The 16,415-nt window shown below is 34.0% G+C and overlaps 1 protein-coding gene across 7 annotated transcripts in view; it reads right to left on the reverse strand.

Annotated features, from left to right (window-relative positions):
• RAP1GDS1 (Rap1 GTPase-GDP dissociation stimulator 1) overlaps positions 1-16,415 on the reverse strand; it is a 148,626-nt gene that overhangs the window by 61,873 nt on the left and 70,338 nt on the right. For all 7 annotated transcript variants that reach the window (XM_061419601.1, XM_061419597.1, XM_061419598.1 and 4 more), the window contains exons 3-4: positions 12,520-12,642; positions 7,334-7,459 (exon numbers count right to left, since the gene is read on the reverse strand). In XM_061419601.1, coding sequence (XP_061275585.1) covers positions 7,334-7,459; positions 12,520-12,642 — 249 coding nt within the window. The remainder of the gene's footprint in view (positions 1-7,333; positions 7,460-12,519; positions 12,643-16,415) is intronic.

Genomic DNA, 16,415 nt, shown 5'->3' on the forward strand with positions numbered 1-16,415 from the left:
ATCTACCTTTTCAAATGCTTTTCTGTGCTCCTGAAAAATCTGAATCCTTTCTCCACATGTCCAAATACCATGCAGATTAACTGCTTCCTCCTCTACTAACACCACTGGAAGAGCCCCAATACAAATGAGTTCCCTCCTAGACCTCTATTGTGTATCCTCTTATAGCACCATCACTGGATCCTGTTTTTACTTACTGATATACATGATTCATTACCTTGAATGCACTAGAACTTCTTTAAACATAGGAGACACACTTGAACAATTAAACAGAAATGAGTATCAGCAAAACTATTTTCCCTCTCACATTATTTGCATTGGCTTTTCTAGAACCAAGGTAAATTATATATTACTTACAGGCTGATCCTGACCAGAGATCTCATCCGAGGCTTCTGGTCCAACATAGAAATTCTCCTGAGACTTAGGAATGCTAATATCTAACTTATCCCTAGAGGATGCATAGAAAGAAGAACCTCTAGATTATCTGCTCTGATCAAGGTTCCAAAAGTATGAATTGTCTCTCCCTAAATTTTATTCTGGGGCTGTCAATTTTTTATTTTTTTCCTGAAAGTCAAATTTGGAGGGAGAAAAATTAGAGGCAATTTTCCCCTCTACTTTAACTACACAAAACTAGTAAAAACACAATTATTGTTGCAGATCATACTTTAAACTTTTACATGTCTGTGTATATGTATTTAAGTTCATAATTATGTACATTTTTTCTTCCCATTCCCTCAAGTAGGGCTGAAAGAAACAAGGTCATTTCCCAAAGAAGAGATTATGTGTGTCTCTCAGAAATGTGGTGTTTTTAAAGTTTTAATTTTGAAATAGAGACTCATAGAAAGCTACCAAAAAAAAATTAGTAGACGTGTCCCATGTACCCTCCATCCAGCTTGTCTTTGATAACATTTATACAACTCTAATACAATATACCAACCAGGAAACTGACAATCTACAGACCTTATTTAGATTTCATCAGTTTTTATATGCATTTGTGCTGTGTGTAGGCACATATGGTTTAAAGCAATTTTATCACATTCATGAAACCATTAATTAATGGTTTAAACCATGCCATTAATGTGGCATTCTTAAGTAGTAACTATCACTTAAATCAAATTTTATCAAATCGATAACAGGCTTAAAAATCACAGATTAAGTTATTTTTTGGTCTCAGAAAATAGAACTTTGATACATTACACAAACAAAGAAACTGAATAGGTATAGTGAATCCAAAGTAGAAATGTATTCTGGTTTAAAATAAGCTAGGAAATATATTTAAGTCAAAACTTCTTGAAAATTTTAAGTTGTATACTTGAATCAAGTTCAACTACCAAAAAACAACACATTTGGGCTATACTGTCTAAACAGAACTACTTTTGCTAAAGTACTCCATATTATTTATTAGATTCTATTAAAGATTTGGTCCAAGAAATAATCACATGAAAACTATTTAAGCAACTTTTGTAGAACTGTTATTGAAGGTGTTGTCTGCATATTTTAAGAGGAATGTGTACAGAATCATCTAGGGAGCTAATGATATCCTGATGATAAATCTCTTCTTGCATTTGTCTCAACAGTTTTCTGTTTGAAGACCTACAAAATTTCTCTTTAGCACAGCTAAAAAATTATATAGTATATCAAGTTTTTCCCCTTGGCAAATGAGAAGCTCAAATGGAACTAGTGTTCCTTATAGTAAGCATATTTTCCCTGATTCTTACTAGATTTATCTTTGCCTGTCTTTATGCAGCTTCTGTTCTTTTTATCTTTATTTTAAATATCCTATGTACATTAGTGTACATATGTCACAGCATACTTTTTAGAAATAATGTTATTGAATGAATGTTTGAGTCCCCCTAAAATTCATATAACTGATATTCCAACCCCTGAAATGATATTAGGAGGTAATTAGGTCATTCAGGTAAGGCCTGCATGAAGAGACAGGAGAGTTTGCTTTCTCTCTCTCTCCTTTCTCTGTGAAGATACAGGGAAAAAAAGGCCATGGGAAAACCAGGAGTGTCCTCACCAGATACTGAATCTACTGCTGCCTTGATCCTATGTAGATTTCCCAGCCTCCAAAACTGAGAAATAAACACTGGTTGTTTAAGCCACTCAGTCAATGGTATTTTGTTATAGCAGCCCAAACTGAACAAGACAAATGACTATATGCAAATGCTACATATTCCCTTTGCACAGCAGTTCATAATTTATATTGTACATCTATTATATAAACCTCATTTAATCCATTCAACAGCCCACTTTTCCAATGAGGAAACTAAAATTCAGAAACATCAAATGACAACTTAGTAAATGGTACATCTGGAAATCTTATCAATCTGTAATATTTCCCTTCCAGAGAGCATATTAAAATTTTACTTTTTTATAATCTTAACTTAAAAATAAACTATATTTTATAAACAATGCACTATTTGCTTAATTTCTAAAAAAAGGCTCCAATCACTACTCCATTCATCCATTGATCTTCATTCTGATAAAAAACCACATATTTAGCGTGTACTCTGTAACTGTCCACAAGTTTATTCCTTTATGCAGTTTATTTTCTCCACCATATTTAAAACTCTTTAATGGCATGGACCTTTTATAGAGCTTATGACAGTATAACAAAACATTATCTATCTCTAACTACTATATATTTAGGACATCTTTACAATGGAGGATTTTCATGTGATAATAGCCATAACCACTGTCTCTTAAAACTAACAGCTGCCTACAGTTATTTCTTCTTAAATACATGATGCACTTTGATAATAAATTCATTAAAAATATAACATCATTGATAAAAACTGAAAAGTCTTATTTTAAAACTTGTTGTTTGATAATTCTACTCTAAAACTGAATACCAAAAAAAAAAAAAGTAGGACAAACATATAGACCTGCAAACACTTTAATAAAATAATCAAATATTTAACCTAATTTATATCAGTGAAATAAAAATTTATTTTAAATGCAAGACATAAATATTAGTAGTTCCATGTTGAATATAACTGCTGTAAATATACCCTAACTATTTAGACATTTCAAAGCATGTTTGTATTATTCTTATCTAACCAATTTACATTATAAAATATTACAGAGTTACTGCTATTTTTCAGCATTTTCAGTTAGAATAACAGATTTTTTCTTTATTCCTTATACAGAAATAGTATAGCACAGTTAGAATCACTAACATACAAATAGGTCCACAAATGTATTGAATACTTGGGCACCCTTTCCTTTTTATACTTCTTGAAGTCATTGAAATAAACAATATTTAGTTCACTTCATAAATACTAGCTTCAGCAAGCCTGATTACCACTTCTGCTGCTGCAGCTAAGTCGCTTCAGTCGTGTCCAACTCTTTGCGACCCCACGGACTCCTGCCAGGCTCCTCTGCTCATGGGATTTCCCCGTGGGTTGCCATTTCCTTCTCCAGATTACTACCTCAGTTTGGTACATGTTCAGTGAGCAAGAATTTAAGTTTCTTTACATCAAATAAGATAGCATATAACACAAGCTTCTTAAGTGTGCACATTTCTAATAATAGGACTAATTATATAATCACAAGCATTAATTTTATTTCTATAAAGAGGTATATTTACTTAATTTTAATATGTATTATATGCAAGACATATAGGAGATGCAGGTTCGGTCCCTGGGTTGAGAAGACCCTCTGGGAAATGGCAACACACTCCAGTATTAGTGCCTGGAAAATCCCATGGACAGAGGAACCGGGTGGGCTACAGTCCAAGGGTTGCAAAGAGCCGGACATGACTGAGTACGCATGCACGCACGCATAATTTGAATTGCATATTATTCTTTCTCTGGTATACAAAAGGTGCAAATATTTAATTTCATGCAATCATATTATTTTAGCCTCTACTAAATAACTTTTTTAACCAGTATTTCCAATATCGATTATTTACTGACCTCAAGCAGTAAAATCTACAAACAGAAAGTTGAGACTCTAGTCTCTAATTTATCCCTGCAAATTATAAACACTGGTGGGAATTCAACATGAAGCTCTTTAATACTGTAAGACCATTTAGGTATATGAGCAATTTTAAACATACAAAGATATATACACAAAACTAATCATTACAAGAAGGAAATACCACAAAGATGGCCAGTTAAGAAGAAAGAGTTCATTTTTTTTCCATAACACTTTTGAGAGAAATGTGTAATTAAATAAGCCAAAGGTATGAATTTCTGAGATTCAAGACTACTTTTCTTTATTTAAAATCACACCCCCTAGCATATCCCATCAAAGCTTTGCTGACTTCTTTCCAAATTAAAATATAATTTTTTTCTCTTCTTTGATCTAAAAGGTGTTAAACTTCTTATAAAAAGAGTACTTTTGGCAAAGTTACAGGTAAAAGAATTTTAAAAAATGTTGCTTATATCAGAAGTCTGTTTGTATACTTGAAAAGAGAAATCCATAAATGCTTTGGCAGTTCTCTAGAAGCACAAGAAAAAGACTAAGCATTTTAAATGAAAAATGTTCCCACTCAGTGACTCTTTCATCTCTACATCCAAGAGAGAGACTGGGATTCAAGAGAGAGACTGGGATTCAAAAAGTTCATCAGCAACAAAGCCTCACTCTGTCCCATTTAGCCGTTATATCAGTCTATTACCTGATGTTAGCATTATATAAGACAGTTTCCTTCCATTAGGAAGAGCTCCTAAAATGGGCACTGTCAAAACTGGTAAAACTGAAATCTGACCTACTTTTTTCAAAAGATGGCCATGAATTTTGTGGTAAGTGTAATTCTTTTTTACAGTTATAGCTCTTCTTTAAAAAAGAAAAAACTTTTAACTGAAATATGGTAGCAAATGCCTTATGTTTTAACTATCAAATAAAAATCTATAAATATGCACACATTGCTTAAGCTTTTATCTCTAATACTGAATTTTCTATGTTACTTTATTCATACATTGAGTTTAATATGTATTGTAGGCCCAATAAAATTCTAAATAAACCCACATTAAAAGATTATTCATTTGGAATACACTTGTAAAACAAGAAAAAACTGACCAGTCCTATGGCTAAGTTTGATAAAATACACATGTAAATTTTAAATCACATGTTATTTGTAAGAAGAACATTCCTTTACTATACAAGGCTGTCATTTATAGTTGTCTATTCTCCTTTTAGGAATGAAGTATTACACTATTAAGAAGGAAGAAGGTTAATTAATTCATTAAAATAGAAGTTATTCAATACTCTTTAAAAAGATAAATCTAATTTCTTAGTTCTTTCAAACTCCCAATTGTCATAAAATGTCATTGGATTTTAATTAAATTAAAAAATCAACCACACAGCATCACATTTCTAGACTTTGTTGTCATTCTTATAATTAAAGGGGCCTACTCTTCCTACAACTATTCTGGAGAACCACTGATAAGTTTACAGAGATTTAATTTCAAATAAAAGGATAAGAAAGCATATAGTATTATGGAAGTTATATGCTTAAGATAACATAGCACAGTGAACACATTTTACCAGATGATTTACAGTGATAAACTGTAAAGAAATAAATTTTTGTATTTATTCATTTTAAGACTACTAACTTCATTTTCCTTAAAGAAGATCTAAAACTATAAAAATTAGTCTGTATTTACTATGCTTAATTTTCTATTCAGCTATAATTTTCATTGAATTAAATGCAAATAAAGTGGTTATATTCACAAATAAATGAAACAAAAAAATTAACTTTATAGCCTGAAGTATAGCCACAGACTTTATAGACAGTATACCTCGTAAGAACAGAGTAAACGGATATGACAAACAGAATTAATTATAATGGACTTCAGTTTCATCAAAAATGATAATCTTATTAACTAGACATTTATTACCCTAACTTCAAGGTTCTTTGGAGTACACAGAAAGTAAAATTACTCTGTGCCCATAAAAATCATAGCAAGATGAGACAATAGATCACTATGGGTATTTCTTCCATTGTGCCAATGTTAAGTGAAACTCTAGAACAAGTGTACTCAAAACAGATTAATTCCTATGATGTTCAAGCAATGCATAATTCAAGACTATCTAAACTGAACAAAGATTAAAGAATACTTGATAGCCTTAAAATCTAGTAACAAACACAGAAGAATAAAAAGAGTAATGATTGTGCTCCAAATAGCTGCAATCAACCTTTACCTATTATTCTGCAGGTCTATTAAATGCATATTGTTAGAATTAATCATATAAAATACACATTCATTGTTGAAAGGTAGTATTATAAACTAAGGTGTTTAATAAAAACTCTGAATGTGAAAGCATAAAGTCATAAACATAGATTCTGTAAACAAAGCTAATACCCTAGGATAAGTAAGAACTGGAATGAAGGCAAAGTAAGATCAATCTATAAGCAATATTGGGGACTCAAATTCTCCAATTAAAATTCAAAATAAAAGATATCTATGTCCTCAGCTATAACATGATATTTCAGAAAAAGTAAGGAAAGAATAAATGAGACTAGCCTTATCTCTACTGCTACAGAGAAGTTACAACTGAAACCTATGGTTTCAATCTTTTTTTTGTATCTTTCTTTTATCATAAATAAGTATGTTAGTGACTTTATTGAATTAAATAAATTCTTAGGAGATGCTAAAAGTGAGTGTTTAAAAATGTGTTTTTGTTTCAGAAAATAGAAATCAAAGGAAAATCAGGATAAGTCTAATTAAATTGACTATACTCAAGATTTTTCTTCTGTATTTCGTTTGCATATATATGGGAAGAAAAGGTAGAAAATGTAAAAATTTTGCAATATCTATCCTCATACCCAAGTTCTTGCTTTCTCTTTGCCTAGTAGGAACAGTAATATTGTATAAAGTGGTGAGGATGACAATGACATTATGACAAATAGGAATGGAGTCAATGCAAGATGCAATAAACCAATCTAGCTCTTGAAAGATAATGGTTTTTATGAATGGCTTTACTAAATTGCAAGGAATTAAAATGTATTTGGATAGACTTAGAAACTAAAAAATGTGTTCAGAAGCATTCTCATCCAGAGATGGTAGTTCATAAAGCCTAACTGAAAAAATATTTTTTCCCTAAAATTAAAAGCTCCAAAACTTAGAAATTTACTTACTTTCTTCTGACAATATCATTTGTGAAATCACACACACAAAAAAAGAATTCATGTCGGATAAGTCTTAGTTTAGAATACTATGGCCCAAATTTCCATCAATTCAGTTTCATAAGCAGAACTAAGTCATACTGCCCCCACGTTAATGTCTTCGGCTAGAAGAGAGGGTGCTAACACTCAACGCAGAATTATTACAAAGTCATGATTCTTAAAAGTTTGTAAGTGTACCACTGTTATGTCAACACTTACGGCTATCATAACATATGTTTCCTAGAGCCCTGCCCGTTTGAAGCAGCACTTCCTGGTCTTTGCTATTTAGCAGCTGTACCAGTGGTGAAATCAATCCAGCATCCACACATGGAATTCGCATAAATTCTGAAAATAAGAGATATGGTTAATTAAAAAAATAAACATTCACAATTACATAAATAACTTTCCTTAATTAAATATTTACATATTATTAACACTTATTAAAATGTTTACAATGGCTTGCTATTTGAAGAGTACACCGCTGTCCAAAAGTACTATTACAACCCTTCTAAATATTTCATGAAATAAGTATACAAAAATGAATGGGATCATATTTGTCTTGCTGATAGCCTCGACCATAAACCAAAACAATTTTTCATTAACTTTCATTATCCTAATTTATCACTATTTTCTTAACTGCATGTTATAAAAGGAGAAGGAGGAGGAGGAGAATAAGAACTGAAGTTTTTACTTGCTTTTACAACTTTACTTATTAGCACTGTAGACCCAAAATAGCACCTAGTTTCAGAAATATATTGTTGTTATTATTATTAATAGATACTTTAAGAGTACAATTCTAAAAAGGAAGAAATATTCATGGACACTTTCTCTTCTGCTTATTTTTTATTTGCCCCAAATTCATCTTAAATCTGTTATCTAGAGGAATACTTACTTTAAAAAGTATCAAATTTCTTACTGTAACTTATGGTCATAGCTATGCTCCCACATTAAACTTGTACCTGGAACTTCTTAATAATCCTCTGGTGTATGAACATCAGCACACAGTCAGTTATGTCAATTTTTAGAGGATATTTTTGGAAATAAAAATTTAAACAAAATTATATTTTATAATTAATCAAAATCTAACAACTATATGCTAATATTTCTCTTCTGTTGTTATGTAACATGCATAGCAGAGTAATGATGAACCTGTCAACTTCTAATTTCTTTTTTTCTCCAGTTCACACAATTTTCTTTCATTGTCAAGTTTCTAACAGGAAGAAATGTAAGCCCAGTTAATATCTCTGTTGGGTCATGTTGCATTTCTGAAGATATTTATTTTAAAAATAAGACTCTAATCTACTTTCTCAGCCAGTCACTTAAAAAACCGCAACAACAATGTGGTGGTTAAGCAATAAACAACCATTTAAATTGGGTCCCATTTATTTTAACCAGCAGGGATTAGTGACAGGCCCTTAACAAGCCTCTAATTAAAAGTATAAATGCTACTAATTATGTCTGTAAAACAGAGCTGTCATCTACTAAAGTGTTACTAGAAGCAAGCTCTAGCAGCAGAGTTATCATGAAACTGCAAACTATTATGAGGACTGATATTACTCAGTGAGATCATACAGGAATGGCAATCCATTTCAAAATCAGCTATTCAAAATTTCTCAATCTATGTTATGTGTGTGTGCTCATTCTTAAGAAAAAAAGCTTAAAGATAAAAACCGATTTCTGGAAATTATACTGTGTTTCTAATAAAGTTAAAAATAAACTACTTGATATAAAAATCAAGCTACCTTGCACCTAAGAATTTAGATAGTGGCTGGTCTAGGTTAACAATGTCTGGAGGGGTTTCATTCTCAAACCAGATCTACCTCAAGAGTTCTTTGTTGTCCCAAGGTAATTATCTATTCAGAGCAGTTCAAATCTGCTTGAAGTACACGAAGTACTCCTAGACCCACTAGGAATCTCTTAACATTTATGACCAGCTCAAATCCAAGGCAGAGCATAGTGATTATAACCATAGTAGCTTAGACGTACAGACGATCAGTTTTCATTAACAACCAAAATAATGATTTACCAATATAGAACCTCACTGAAATTTAAAATATATTTTGAGCACCTCTAAACAAAAGAAACCTGCAAACAAACATGGACAGACATGAGAGCTGAACCATAAGGAAGGCTGAGGGTTGAAGTTTTAATGCTTTCAAACTGTGGTGCTGGAGAAGACTCTTCAGAGTCTCTTGGACAGTAAGGAGAACAAACCAGTTAATCCCCTAAAGGAAATCAGTCCTGAATATTCACTGGAAGGACTGATGCTAAAGCTGAAGTTCTAATACTCTGGCCACCAGATGTGAAGAGCTGACTCACTGGAAAAGACCCTGATGCTGGGAAAGATTGAGGGCAGGAGGAGATGGGGGCGACAGAGGATGAGATGGCTGGATGGCATCACCAATTCAATGGACATAGGTTTGAGCAAACTCTGGGAGACAGTGAAGGACAGGGAAGCCTAGCATGCTGAAGTCCGTGGGGTTGCAAAGAGTACGACACAGCGACTAAACAACAACAAAACAAATTTAAAAATTTCATGGCAATTCTTTTTGGTAACACACACATGAACAAGCTGTTTTACTGGACCAGAAATAACATATACTGGTACTTTACAATGCCACCTGCATAGTGATTACACAACATATAAAACTGTGTAAAACTGAGACCAGAATTTTAAAGTTTCTTCTTTTTAAAGTATAATATATGCAACTTACTAAAATAAAAAGACTAAAAATAATATCAAACTCTGAGAAATAGAGGCATACTAATGCTATTGCATTTAGCATGGCCTTCCTTTATGTTTAAAAACTGCTTTAAGAAGTCAGTGTTTCTAACAATGAAAAATCAGAAAGAGAAGTTAAGAAACTCATACTATTCACCACTGCAACAAAAAGAATAAGATACCTAGGGAAAAACCTACCTAAAGACAAAAGACCTGTATGCAGAAAAGTGTAAGACACTGATGAAAGAAATCAAAGATGACACAAACAGATGGAAAATACACCGTGTTTTTGGAAGAATCAATATTGTCAAAATGACTACACAACCCAAAGGAATCTACAGATTCAGTGCAATCCCTATCAAACTACCACTGGTATTTTTCACAGAACTAGAACAAAAAATTTCACAATTTGCATGGAAACACAAAAGGCCCTGAATAGCCAAAGCAGTCTTGAGAAAAAAGAATGGAACTGGAGGAATCAACCTTCCTAGCTTCAGACTATACTGCAAAACTACAGTCATTAAGACAGAACAGGAGTGGCACAAAAACAGAAATATAGACCAATGGAACAAGACAGAAAGCCCAGAGATAAACCCATACACCTATGGGCACCTTATTTTTTCACAAAGGAGGCAAGAATATACAATAGAGAAAAGACAACCTCTTCAATAAGGGGTACTGGGAAAACTGGACAGCTACCTGTAAAAGAATAAAACTAGAACACTTTATAAAACCATACACAAAAATAAACTCAAAATAGATTAAAGATTTAAATTTAAGGCCAGAAACTATAAAACTCTTAGAGGAAAACATAAGCAATATCTCATCTCATAGAGTAATGGAAATAAAAACAAAAGTAAACAAATGGGACTTAATTAAACTTAAAACATTTTGCACAGCAAAGGAAACAGTAAACAAGATTAAAAGACAACCCTCAGAATGGGAGAAAATAACTGCAAAGGAAACAACTGACAAAAGATTAATCTCCAAAATATACAAGCGGCTCATGCACCTCAAATCCAGAAAGGCAAACGACCCAATCAAAAATGGGTAGAAGACCTAGACAGACATTTCTCCAAAGACGACATACAGAAGGACAAACATGAAAAGATACTCAACATCCCTCGCTATTAGAGAAATGCCAATCAAAACTACAATGATGTATCACCTCACACTGGTTAGAACAGCCATCATTTAAAAAATCTACAAACAATAAATGCTGAAGAGGATGTGGAGAAAAGGAAACCCTCTTGCACTGGTGGGGATGTAAACTGACACAGCCACTATGGAGAACAGTGTGGAGATTCCTTAAAAAACTAGGAATAAAATTACCATATGACTCAACAATCCCACTCCTGGGAATATACCCTGAGAAAACCATAACTGAAAGAGATACAGGTACCTCAATATTTGCTGCAGCACTTTTTACAATAACTAGGACATGGAAGCAACCTAGATGTCCACTGACAGATAAATGGATACAGAAATTGTGGTACATACATACAATGGAATATTACTTAGCTATAAAAAAAGAATGCATTTGAGTCAGTCCTAACGAGGTAGATGAACCTGGAGCCTATTGTACAGTGAAGTCAGTCAGAAACAGAAAGACAAATATTATCTATTAATGCATGTGTATGGAATCTAGAAGGATGGTACTGATGAACCTAGGGCAGCAGTGGAGACGCCGATGGACACAGTGGGAGCAGGAGAGGGTGGGGTGGACTGAGAGAGTAGCAGGAAGCACACACATTCCCATACGCAAGACAGACAGCAAGTGGGAATGTGCTGTGGGGCAACGGCAGCCCACAAGATGCTGGACATGACTGAGTGACTAAGCCTGCAGACAGGGAGCTCAACCCAGTGCTTTCTGACCACCTAGGAGTGTGAGAAATGGAAGGAAGGATTCAGAGGGAAGGGATGTATGTATACCTGTGGCTGATTCATGCTGATGTATAGCAGAAACCAGTAAAGTAATTCTAAAGTTTAAAAGTGAAAAAACAAATTTTAAGCTAGTGTTTTTCTTAAATTGACTGAATTAAAATCAGATACAAATATTTCTGCTACAAAATATCCCTGAAATATCGTCCAAAGCATCCCTTCCCCCTTGGATATAAACCATATGTAACAGGATGGCTATTATATAATCCACGCTTTGAGGTTGTTTCTCCAGAGTATATTTACATGGACACTTAAGAAATAAATGCTTCTCATGAAGGTGAACTCAGAAAACACAGTATGTATTCTGACTGCACTACTGCAGTCCAGTGCCATGTCGGTAGGTCAGACAAGAAAAAGTGAGTTTATCTGGATATAACGTAAAACAACATATACACTGAAAAAGGTAAGGTCTCCTGTGACAATGAAGACACATGACTCAGTGACAATTCAAGAATCCCATAACCAAAGTAATAAACGATTCAGGTACAGCAGGGATGAGCAGTGCTATTCTTTAACTCTACTCTGACAGAATGGAACAGCAAATGGGAAATATATGAACAGAATGACTACAGTCATTTTAAACAATTACATGAAAAAAAGTTAATGGAAAGAAAAATAGAGAAATTTTTTTAAAAAAAGGTCTAATCTATAAAATGGAAACATAAATTAATAAAACATACTGACAGATAGGGTGTAAAACTGAAGATGTTCCCAGCAGAAAAGTTCTTGAGGAAAACCTCACCATTTTTGGCTATTTCTGCTATGACGTTAGCTACTTTGGCTGTGCAGGAGGACTGTGGAATCAACAGACTTGCAAACACTTGAAGTATTCCACTTCCTTGGATTTTTTCACTTGTTTCCATATCTGAAAGAGATACATACAAAGAGCTTCAGTGAACCTCTTCAACACTAACACTGACAAATACGTCTACAGTAAATTCTTAAAGAATTTTCACCATCTATAGTAGAAATTATTTATATTAAAATGTGTGTATTTATATAAAATTATCTTCAGTTCCAAAAGCTGCTTTTATCTTCAGGTTTTTCCCTATGCAAAACACTTTTCAATACAATCTTTTGTAAACCTACAGTCAGATTACAAAGGAATCCTTTCTGAATATACCATTTGCATCCCAGACTTACTTTTCAATGTTATTTCCAATCCTGTCTATTCAGAGTAGGAATGCTTTATTTTCTACTTCCCTTGAGTTTCCTAATAGTGTATTATTATATATATATAAATTCTATGACGTCCAATAATGCTACAGCAATTAAAAGTGGCAATTAACTACATGTGCGAAAAACTCACCTCATATCATTTTACATGGAGTGACAGAAGAGACTATTCAGTTCCATATGATTACTGTGTTTCTCACATAACTTATTCAAAATACCACTAATGAAAAACGGAAGTAGTTTAGGCAGCAATAAGGCCACGGTATTCAGAATTCTGGGCTTCCCTGATGGCTCAGCTGGTAAAGAATCCACCTGCAATGCAGGAGCTGGGTTCAATCCCTGGGTTAGGAAGATCCCCTGGAGAAGGGAAAGGCTACCCACTCTAGTATTCCGGCCTGGAGAATTCCAGGGACTATACAGTCCATGGAGTTGCAAAGAGTCGGACACGACTGAGTGACTTTCACTTTCATTCCGAATTCTATATGGTTATATAGAAATTCAAGAGGCCTACTTCTTTTCTTTGCTTTCCATCTTTGTTAAACTACAAATGAAGAGCCTTTGCATGAAACAAAGCCACTTCATGTAAAAAAGTATGACCTATTAAACAGTAACTGGAATGATGTACACCTGGAATAGTAACACCTGGAGCGATGATGGAAATAAAAGCTCAAGGAAACAAAATCTAAAATTACTATTTGAACAGTGAAGAGGAATGCCAAGTGTTTAAAAATAGGAAGTTATAAGGCTCATTAAAACATTCTGTTTAGGGGGCAATCCCAAGATGACAGAAGAATAAGACAGGGAAACCACTTTCTCCCCCGCAAATACATCAAAAGATCACCTGTGTGTGGAGCAACTTTCACAAAACAACTTCTGAACGCTGGCGGAGGACCCAGATACCAGAAAGGCAAACCAGCCTCTTCAAAATGAAGGATCTGATCACTGGCTTGATGGCTCTCTTCCCTTTTGACTCTCCCTTTTCTCCCCCCAGTCACTTCTATTTCCCTCCTCTCTTCTTTATATATATAAACTATGAATCTCTTTGGGTGTTCCTGGCTCTGGAAAGTCATTTCACCATTAACCTAGGGGTTTTGCCTTCTGTGCTGTTTGGAGGGAAGACTCTTGATGTTACCATAAGAGGGGGACCAAAACAAGAGGCAGGAGGCTCAACTCCAGAACTTTGGACCATCACAGAACTCCTGACACTGGGGAACATTAATAGACGAAAGCCCACCCAAAAGCCTCCCATACCTACCCTGAGACCAAGCTCCACCCAAAAACAGCAAACTCCCATGCAAGACACCCTACGCCAATCTTCCAGCAAAACAGGAACACAACTCTGAACGGTAAAAGACAGGCCGTCCAAAGCTATTTGAAACTCACAGACTCCCCAGAACATTCTATTTGAATGTTGTTTCTATGTGTATCTCCTCAATATCTTTTATAGCCTTTGAATACACATATAAATAAAAGGACTCTAAAGATTTCTTGTTAAGTAAATGACAGCTGCTGTGATCAATAGAGTAGGAAATCATTTTTAATAATTTGAGAAAGTCTAAAAAATAATTATTTCTTTACAGTAATTGCTGATTGTTCAGCTCAGTGTTTTTCAAACTGTGTGTCCCAATCCATTAAGAACCCTGAAATCAATTTGGTGAATAAGGACCAGCAATTCCTTAAAAAGAGAAATAGAATTTACAATATCTACAACAAAAGAATAGAAAAAATTTTTGTTCCTGCATAGTAAGGTAAAACACTGAGTTCCACATGCACGTGTAACTGTATGTGCATGCTTACTGAATGCAAAATGTAGCCCTGGTCATAGGTTCTGGTCAACAAGCTCAACAGCAATGTTCTGTGCAACCCACGACTACCCAGGACTCTGGGTTAGAGAGCTTTAATAATCTTAACGTCATCAGGAGAAGCTAGAATTAATGGCTGCATCAACAGAAAATTACACGGAAAAATTTGTAAAAATTGAAAATTGTAAAAATTCCATGGATTTATTATCTTAAAAACATTCCTTTGCAAATACTGTAGTTATGTGTATGTTTATCTATCCAGTACAAAAGATCAAGTAATGAGGATTAGTTAATGTTTAAACTCCATCCATGCATTTCCTTTTTCTACCATAGGCCTAGTACACTTTAAAGCAGCTAATAGCATTTTGGTTTCTTACATTTTACGTTCTGTAATAAAAAGGATTATTTTGGAGACACTTTAAAACAACGTTTTTTATTAGGTGAAGAAACAGAGGTCCAGAAAGATGAAGCAAACTTGCCTAAAGTCACCAATCATACTCATCATAGAGCATAAGGAGCAAATTCAAACTCAACTACACTAACAATTCAATGTGTGTCATCTGGCATCCACTGGTGCCATTCTTTACAACAGAAAACGTACTTAAGCATAAATCAATGAAATTTGTCTTTTTGTATGCTGTTACTCATTTCTCGCAATTCAGATTATTACAAATGTAGAGTTTGCATGATAAAATATAAACACAGCAGCTGTCCTTTCTTTCAGCAAGCCCATTTATAAAATACAATGTGCCTTTTCACTTTTGTTTCTGGGATTAAAAAATAAGTTTTTATGGTACCACCTGAACATCTGACACCAAATTTCCATTAATTTATTTTTTTAAAGCAAGACGTCAAAAGAAAAACTCAATTTGCCACGTTAAAATTCTTCCTTTTCTGACCATTGCTACCAAAAGATGTACAACCTTAGAACACTGGGGCAGACTGCCCCAGGGGTCATGTCCCACCATCTGCTGGTGCTGGGATGACAGCAAGAATCTGGCATAAGGCATGAATCATGATTAGATGTGAGGCTGAGGCATTTGTGTGTGTGGAGGCGAGGAGTTAACTGCAAATCACCCATGCATGTCTCATTTTAACTATAACTAAAAGAATGGCTTAACATCAGAGCTAATGTCAGGGGCAAGGGGAATAAAAGAAAACAATACAAAACTCTTGCACTCTGATGGATTTCCATGAATTACAATCCAAAGTATTGGAAGGATAGTTGTAATACAATGAATCAAGATTTGGGGATAGTATCTTTTTTAATACTATTGTCAGAGAAAATATAATCTGGTTTTCATATAAATCTGATTTACCATTTAGAAAAACTGAAAAAGAGTTCTATTTATTTGTTATCATGTGGATTTTTATGTAGGTCTAGAATTTAAATGAAACAGCTGGGAATTATCTTCTTTCATCTGGCATGAAAACAGAGAGTCAAATACCGCTTATTGTTAAACTGCCACTATCCAATAAATAATTACAAAGTTTCAGTCTCACTCCATGTATCCTTTCTACACTGGCATTCTACTCCATATTTCAGTGTGTATCTGTGAACTAAACATTTTCTCTGATATCTGTGAACACCCTTGAAATGATTTTAAGGGAGTCAGTGAGTGTGGTGTATGCAGGTCTAAATGAATGGCTGATTGACTGC

Source organism: Bos javanicus, chromosome 6 (assembly GCF_032452875.1).
Source record: "Bos javanicus breed banteng chromosome 6, ARS-OSU_banteng_1.0, whole genome shotgun sequence".
Classification (NCBI taxonomy): Eukaryota; Metazoa; Chordata; class Mammalia; order Artiodactyla; family Bovidae; genus Bos; species Bos javanicus.